The sequence below is a fragment of the Astatotilapia calliptera genome, chromosome 23 (assembly GCF_900246225.1).
Source record: "Astatotilapia calliptera chromosome 23, fAstCal1.2, whole genome shotgun sequence".
Classification (NCBI taxonomy): Eukaryota; Metazoa; Chordata; class Actinopteri; order Cichliformes; family Cichlidae; genus Astatotilapia; species Astatotilapia calliptera.
Window position 1 is genome coordinate 40,904,084 of NC_039323.1, and position 8,228 is coordinate 40,912,311.

The following is an 8,228-nucleotide window of genomic DNA, read 5'->3' on the forward strand; positions in this document are numbered from 1 at the left end:
CCCTATACAAACCTTCAGCAGCCATCGAGTGATTCCTACCAGACTATCATCTCAGTGAACCATCAACACAACAACAAGACACGCTCAGCAAGAAGCACAGGAACTGTGGGAGTGGATAATAAAGCTCTATGAAACATTTTAAAGTATATAAAACTTTAGGTGACATACTAATATAATAATATTCATATATTATAATAAACGTCCATCTTTTCACACTGGATAGTTGTTTCCCAGTAATGGAGACCATTCAGTCATAATACTCCAACTCAGGCTCTCAGATTTAATACAATACAAACACAATAAACTGTGGCAAACATGACTCTTTGTATCAGACTAGTTTTGTTTTTGAACAAACATCTCATCATAATTTGAACACAATGTCCATCCAGATAAACAGAGAGATCAGTCTGGCTTAAACAATGTTGGTGGTTTACCTTCTACTGTCCTTCCACTTTTATGCACTTCTATTTTAGACATAGTAAAAGTTTCAGTGTAGACACAAGAGGTGAAATAAGGAGGGTGCAAGTCTTCCTGCTTTCACTATAGTCTACCTCACACTGTCAGCCACAGTTACTTCCTCACCAGCATGACTGCACGGAAACTCTGCTTTCTCCTGCTTCTGCTTGTGGTTTTTAGCAGTGAAGGTAAATATATATAATTAAAAAAGAAAAGCTGTAAAGCCAGGTGTTTAAGAAGAAAGCTTTAGTTAGGTTAGTGAAATAATATATGTGATTGATTTTCCCACAACAACAAATATATAGAAACTATAATCCCGATTTTGTTTCATTTTAACTGGAACAATTTATAGAGACTCTTGTGAAGACAATTGGAAAGAAACCCGATTCCACTCAAATATGCAGCAAAACAACTCTGAATATTACTGTGATGATACTGTGTGAGATCAGCACAGAGAGGAGCCGAGGAGAACAGTGTCGTCTGCTCTATCGTTACGACCGAGGCTTTATTCATGGCTGTGACTCCAGGTTCACACTGATCAAAGAAAATGAGACTGTGTTTCTCCACCTGCTCAACTTAACATCTGAAGACAGTGGGAACTACACCTGTGAGTGTGGATTTCGTGGTGGATTGTATGTTCTCCATCTCAGTGTGACTGTGAGAGGTAAAAACATTTTCTATTTATACCCACACCGCAGATTCAAGGTGGATGTTTGGAACTGCGTTAACACTTTCTTTTCTGTCATACATGGTTTGAGGTCGTCATTCCCGCCTGCAGCGGATTAATGAAAGGTTTCAGTCAGGAGATGAACATCTGGAATGTTTTTAAGCTCTTCTTCTGGCTAATTTGTTTAAAATTTCATTATAAAACTGCTCCAATCACAACTTTGGTGTTATTTCATCAGTGAAATGTTTGAATGATGCAATTGAAACTCTAATGTAATGAAAAGATAAACATGTTTTCCACTTTAATATAACAGGTTAATGCAAATTTCGTGACTTTTCATGTTTTCAAAATGAAGTTTTTTTGTGTGTGTGTGGCAACATTCAACAGACGATGGAGATTCTTCTGGCATGAAGTTCATGGCTACAGTTCCCATCATTTCTGCTGCTGCTTCACTCATCAGTGTGGCTGTGATAACCTGTGGTTACAGCCTGAGGAGAAATCCTCGCAGGTGAAAACTTTTACTGACGCACTTAAACTCATGAAATGACCCTTTGAAATCACTTGAGCACATTACTGCATACAGCAGCCACTGTGGTGTTCAAAGTATCTCATAGGTTCTTTTCAAACACCACACATTAGTTGTAGACATAGCTAGTCTTGTTTTTGAGGTATTTTTCACCCCATGACCTCTGATGTTTTTATCCTAACAGAGAAAACAGATCAGGTCTAACTAACTTAACAGGATCTGAAACTCGCCAGATGTTTGTGAGTTTTCCATAGTTCTGTTTTACACTTAATTGTGCCGAGGCTGCAGTGCATTATGTCTGTGTTTTAAGCTGCACTTTAATTAAATGTAAATGACAGTGTAAATTGTTGTTTAGGACAAAGAGGACCGCTACATGAGCCTTCATCGGCAAAACATCGATGTCTACCAAACTATCTCCTCCGGTCGCCTTCATCATGATGCTGAGGCCACTGCATGTCACAGTCATGTACAATAATAATCAGAGATGGAGTTTTTATCCTGACTACGTGATCTATAAAACTATGATGCTAGACATGCTATCTATAAAAGACACTGACATTTTAACTTGCCAGCATCATGTGTACTGTTAGTTTGTTTTGCACTGAAAAAAGAGAAAAATATTAACGTCCAGTAAAACTTGTAATGATGTTGTGAATGAATTGCCTTAATTCATGGCTTTTAACACCATTTAATTTCTGTTTTTTATCTGGTTTGAACGTTGAAAATCCTGCCACTTGGCTCTGTGGCCTCTGCCACCATTATGGTTTTTGCTATACTGGTCCACTTGATAGTCATATTTGATGATGATTTTACTTTATTTTGAGTCATTAGAATCAGAACGGGGGTCAGGAAAGAAGAAAAAAGATAAGCTGGGGAGAAAGTTAACAGAAGAAGAGGGAAAAATAGAGAAGAAGAGAAATAGATGGAGAGGAAGAGAGAAAAAATACTGAAAATCTATTTCATCATCTGCTGAAAAACACAAGGAAAAACCAACACAGTGGGGAACCCACAGCAACAACCAATAATATGCAGTAAGTAGGCTAGTAAGTAGTAGTAAATAATAGATATTAAATGTTACTGAGCAGTAAATGGGCCCAGAGGGCCGAGACCTGAGGGCACCCCACCCGCAGCACAGGCCCAACAGAGCCAGGGGGCCGGGCCCCACCGAGCAGCCGCCCAGAGTGAGCCACTAAACACAGAGAACCACTAATGCACTGTGGGTGGGGGCACCAGCTACTGGCAGGAAGTGTGGTGGGGGGAAATAATACGTGACTATTTTTATGTGGAGTGGAATTAAACTGCCATAGAATATGCTTGTGGTGGATTTGACTCAACACAAGCGTATTGTCAAAGTGTTCTTTGGCATGCATCGAGACAGTTTCTCAGATACTGAAGTGACTTGAGCAGAGCCAGTTAAAGCCTACTGTGCTTGAGTGGGCAGCTCAAGTTTCCACGTGGAAGGTTTAGTGAGACAAAGACAGGAAGTTAAAGCTGCTGACTAATAATCTGCAGGTTCCTGATTTGAGTCTCTGTTAAGAGGATGGTGTCTCTGAGATAATTGCTTTTGTGCATCGATAAATAAACAGGGAAATAAAATAGAAAAAAGCATCCGAGCGGATGTGCACCGATGGTGTGCCCACTGGTCTTAAAGTGCCTTTGCGCCCCTTACCATTTATGGAGGTCCCATTTGGGCACATTGGCATGGACCTATAGTGTACATGGATATTGCTTTGTATTAGTTCTGGTATATTATACAACACAATAACATGATGCAGTGCTGCTGTGCACCATTTCTGCAAAGAGTGTGGTGCAAGCAAGGAAGATAAGATAACTCTTGCACAGTCATACCTAGTGCAATAATACAACAAAATTGGAAACTGTCCCACCATAACACAATCATTTAGATACAATATTGGACTTTGTTTACATGTAACTGCACAAATAGAATTTAGAAATGTAATTATTGACAAGAGTGAACAACCACTTATAATGTAATCTACAGCTGTGACCAAACAGCTAGATAGAGAATCAGAAGTGTTGTGTTTTCTACAAAGTTTGCTGTTTCAGTGAGAGTCATATGTCATATCATTTCAAACAGTGGCGATCCAGAAATGTTGTACAAACGAGTAAGACTAACTACAGACTTTAGCCAAAGTTGTTAAGTTAGCTAAAGAGTTGGGATTGTGTGTAAGGCATAAATAAACCTAAAATGCAATGTTTTGGACGTTCTTTGGCACATTTCCCTACTGTAGGGGTCTCTGCAAGCATACGGGGCTCTGAGAGGGAACAAGATGACAACGAGGAATTCTACTGGAAATAGGGTTGCCAACTTCCTGAAAAATAAATAAGGGACACCTCGTGGCCAGGGCCAGGCGACCCAGTTGTCTTCACCCTTCCCAGTGTGGTGAATTTTCTAGCTCTTTTTTTTAACCATTTGACTTGAAGTTGATTTAAGTAGATATGTTCTACTTAAATCCTATTCTATTCTTTGTGATATGAACACATGTGAAACAAATGATCATTTAGCCATTTTTTTGTAGCTCAAAATGACAACATTAACACAGTAAAACAGGTCTCTTTCTTAAACAGAAGCCTGTCATGCTTAACTTTTGAGAATATAAGTAAATCTTTCTTTAAAAGAACTCTGTCCTGCTTAACTTAAAATAATAGAAAACAATAGAAAGAAAAATATTCTTCTAACAGTGCACATTTAGTGCATTTAGTACAATTGGCTTCAGTTGAGGTATTATTTCAGCTTTTCTAATGCTAATCAGCTGCTCCTGTTTGTAAACCCGCCTGTTCCCATGATTACGCATCTTAACTCATCATCATTATTCATCTATGTATTACTTTTATGTATTAGTCATCTATTTGTTGTAATCATCTATCCTTGCAGTTGTTTCTTACACAAAATAAGTTATATTATCACACTTCTGGCCACATAGCGCTGATATTGACTGCACATGCCCATATTAACTTTTTCCAGCCAGGTGTTTTCCTTTTCCCATTCTTCCCTTTCTCCGAGGGGAACAAACATTGCTGCTCTAATGCTGGGCTCACACTGTGCGGTTTTAGGCCCATTTTGAGCCGATTTTTGAGTCGTGCGACCGTTTTGGTGATCGGACCGTTTTTTGGCCTTCATCGTGCGTCGTGTAGTATACGTGGGGTAACGAGAAGCGATTAACACCTCGAGCAGCTCCCGATCATCAATCGCTCGTGAGCCGCTCACACTGCTCACGCGCAAACACGTAAACGTCGGTGAAAAAGACGGAGCAGCGCGGCTGTGCAGCGTGTGATCTGGACACAAGCGATGGAGGCACAACTTGTAGAACTTTGGAAAGCTCATCCGAGCCTTTTCGATGTGGCCTCACAAAATTATCACGACCACAACAACCGTGAAAATAGTTGGATCTACATCGCTGCTCAATCACAGCTGCCTGATCAATGTTTTTCATTAGCAATTTAGCAAAGTTGATGGTGGTGGTGTGTCTGTGTGAGTGAAAGACAGAGAGCGACAGATTTTCTGCTATAACCTTCATTTTATGGAGGCACAGTGTGAGCACTCAGGTCGCATCAGAGCATCGGGCCGTATAGTGTGAGACCTGCATCGTGACCTACCAACTTCTAACCCCTGCGAGTCAATCGTGCAGTTTGAGCAGAAGCTGAATAACGTGACTGAAAAAAAAAAATCGCACACTGTTTGCCCAGCATAAAGCTGGGCAAACAGTGTGCGATTGGGTACCTACAGAGCCAGAGTGGACACACCAAGGTTCTTCTTAATGAATGAAAGTCCAAACTCAAACTAGGAGGGAAAAACATTTTCAAGCAACTTCATAAAAATCCAAAGATTAGAAAAAGTGAAGCAAACAATGAGTCCTAGTACAGTCCCAGCACTGACGTTCCCTCTGTCTTTATACTGGATGTGCTGCATCACTGACTGACAGCTGATGAAGAGGTCTCTGGAAACACTCGTTTATTCTCCTCTGCTCTTCTCCTTCTCCTCTGCAGGTGGAGCTGATGATGGTAAACAGGACGGTGTGTGTGCTGAGAGAGGAGCAGCTGTGTCCTGATGATCCAGAGAGGTTGAAGCAGCAGCAGCTTGTGTGTAGAGACGCTCTGACTGGGCCATGTTACTGGGAGGTGGAGAGGAGAGCTCATCCAGCAGTGACTGACAGAGGAATGAAGTGCAGATGACTGTCAGTGCTGCAGAGTGAACTGCTCTGAGAACAGCTCCACTGTCAGACACAATGTAGAGTCCAGCATCAGCCCTGTGTGTCCCTCTGGATCTGACAGAGGATCATCAGTGTATCTGGACTGCTCTGCTGCTGCTCTGTCCTTCTACAGTCTCTGCACAGTCTCTGTCTCACTCTGGAAAGATTTTACAACTTGTTTAATTACAGAACGTTAATATAATATTCAAACATGTGATCTTCTCTTTATTTCTGAATCTTTACCAAATAAAGAAAACCAAACTAACAAACAGAAGCTGTCGTGTCCTTTTTCACCACATCTGTGAATCTTTCTGTTTTTTTCCTCTTTTCCTCCTTCCTGCAGCTCCATCTTCATCATTCTGTGGTCCAGTATATGTGAACACGTCCAAAGCATCTGAGCCTCATGTTACCCGTTTGTGTGAGTTACGCCTGTCGTTGTGTTGTGGTGTATAAATAAGGGGCAGGAGACAGCGCTGGATCTCTGAGTTCTTTACTCTCAATTTCTGCAACATTCTGCAATATCTAGAAATGCAAACCTGTGAGCTGTGTGTGTTGTGCGTCTGCTCGGCCACCTCTCCTCCGGCCGTGCTGGAAGCAGCTGTGCGGTTTGACAGTTTTATCGACTCGACAATAATCGAACAAATAAATGTTCAAAAATATTCAACTTAAGCACTTCAAAGTCAACAAAAAGCTTAAAACAATGAAATAATATTTCACTGACAAAACAAACAGCTCATAAGAACGATACACAAAATAATACAGAAACAAAAAATAAAAGTTATTAACCAGGATCCATGTTTTTGTCACAAACACTGAATCAGCTGATTCACTCTTTATGTTTCTGAGTTTGTTTGTGATTATAGTTCTGGTTTCTGTTTCTGTGTCTTCACTGTGTCCCACGTCTCCTTACTTTGGACTCTGTGTTATATTTCCTGTTTTACTTTGACAGTCCTGTGTTACTGTTTCCTGTCTCATGTGTGTAATTGGTCCCAGCTGTGTTTCCCTCCTGTCTCCTGTTCCCTGATTACTAAACTGCGTCCACGCCGCCGGCGCTCCTCTCCACAGCTGGATTCCAGGATTTCAGAGCATCCAGCTGTGGTGAGTGATGGAGACACTTTCTCTGCTCCCTCAGTAATCAGGACAGTTTATTGAACATCAGAGGACATAAAGGACTGTTTTTCACCTGCCCGTTCTGAACCTGGACATTAAAGACTGCTGGCTTCAAGGACATTAATCCCAGTGTCAGCCAGCCAATAACAGCCTGTGTTTTTCAGCTCTTTAGGAGTCAGAAATGAGAAAGACACAGACTGCTAACTCTCCCTGCAGGAAATAAGCTCCGCCTCTTCCTGTCCTGTATATGAGATGATTCTGACATGAGACACAATGAGTTTCCTGTTTATTGTGACTTAAAGCGAGCAGCAAAGACACTAAACTGTGTGTTTCCAGCTGAAGCTGCTTTTTGTGTTGCTCCCACAATCCTGTCTAAAACAGTCAGTGAGGAAAACTCAGTTTATGTTTTCAAGCTCATTGTGAGAGGGCACATTGTGTTCCTGCAAGTGCTGATTTTGTCTGCATCCCTGAGTTTAGTGAGCTGCCTCCAAGGACTGTTGAAGCCCAGTGTGTTAAGGCTTCATCTCCCAGATGTTTCCACCTTTCCAGCAGAGACGATAAATGTTCCCACAAAGGCTCAAAGACTGTTTGATTTTCTGGAGTGTTGGCCTCAAGAGATTGCTCAGTGAGTACCTGAGTGTTTCGGGAATCGGACACTAACTGGAACTTCAAGTCTTGTTCTGAAGCTGCACATGCAAAGACTGTTTCTGGTTGTAGAGACCTGGCTGTTCCAGGATTGTAACCTCCCCAGAGGCTGAGCTGCTGACCTCAGCTGACTCTGGAGCCTTGAAGGTAACTAAGTTTGCACCGCTCGGGTGAGCCATCTCAGCTGCAACAGCCTCCACAGAGAGCTCACGCAAGCTTACCCAGCCTGCTGAGGATTTTATGCTGCTGCAGCCCAAAATGGCTAAAATCGCCCCTGTTAACAAATAACAGCCCAACAGTAACTTTTATGCTTATTGTAGCTGTTAGCTAAAAACACTAATTTAGCTTAGTTTGCCCTGAATCAGCTTTAACAGACATGATCGACTGTTTCCAGTTAGGGTTGCCAACCGTCCCTTAAAATACGGAATCGTCCCGTATTTAGAAACAAAAGTACACGTCCGTATTGAGTAATAAGGGACGCACTTTGTCCCGTAATACAGTGAGACTCAAAAGTAGTCTATAACTTTTAATGGAATTAACACTTTGTTTGAAAACATAATTCCCAGCCCCTCTCCTGCTTTGTGACCAATGAGTGGACAGCACACATTATCCG

General features: G+C 41.6%; 1 protein-coding gene across 2 annotated transcripts; it reads left to right on the forward strand.

Moving 5' to 3' along the window:
• The first annotated feature begins 54 nt into the window (after positions 1 to 54).
• On the forward strand, positions 55 to 2,542 carry LOC113016396 (uncharacterized). 2 transcript variants are annotated; one of them, XM_026159209.1, is made up of 5 exons: positions 55 to 644; positions 809 to 1,120; positions 1,511 to 1,631; positions 1,834 to 1,888; positions 2,005 to 2,542. In XM_026159209.1, exons 1-5 carry the CDS (start codon positions 587 to 589, stop codon positions 2,122 to 2,124), a joined length of 666 nt encoding a protein of 221 aa, XP_026014994.1. In that variant the 5' UTR covers positions 55 to 586; the 3' UTR covers positions 2,125 to 2,542. The 2 variants fall into 2 exon arrangements, with proteins under 2 accessions (XP_026014994.1, XP_026014995.1); XM_026159210.1 differs by lacking the exon at positions 1,834 to 1,888.
• Positions 2,543 to 8,228: the final 5,686 nt, after the last annotated feature.

Coding starts and splice junctions, on each gene's coding strand:
- LOC113016396 (XM_026159209.1), top strand. CDS start 587: ATGACTGCACGGAAACTCTGCTTTCTCCTGCTTCTGCTTGTGGTTTTT. Junction 1,121..1,510: donor TCTCAGTGTGACTGTGAGAG/GTAAAAACATTT, acceptor AACATTCAACAG/ACGATGGAGATTCTTCTGGC. Junction 1,632..1,833: donor CTGAGGAGAAATCCTCGCAG/GTGAAAACTTTT, acceptor TTATCCTAACAG/AGAAAACAGATCAGGTCTAA.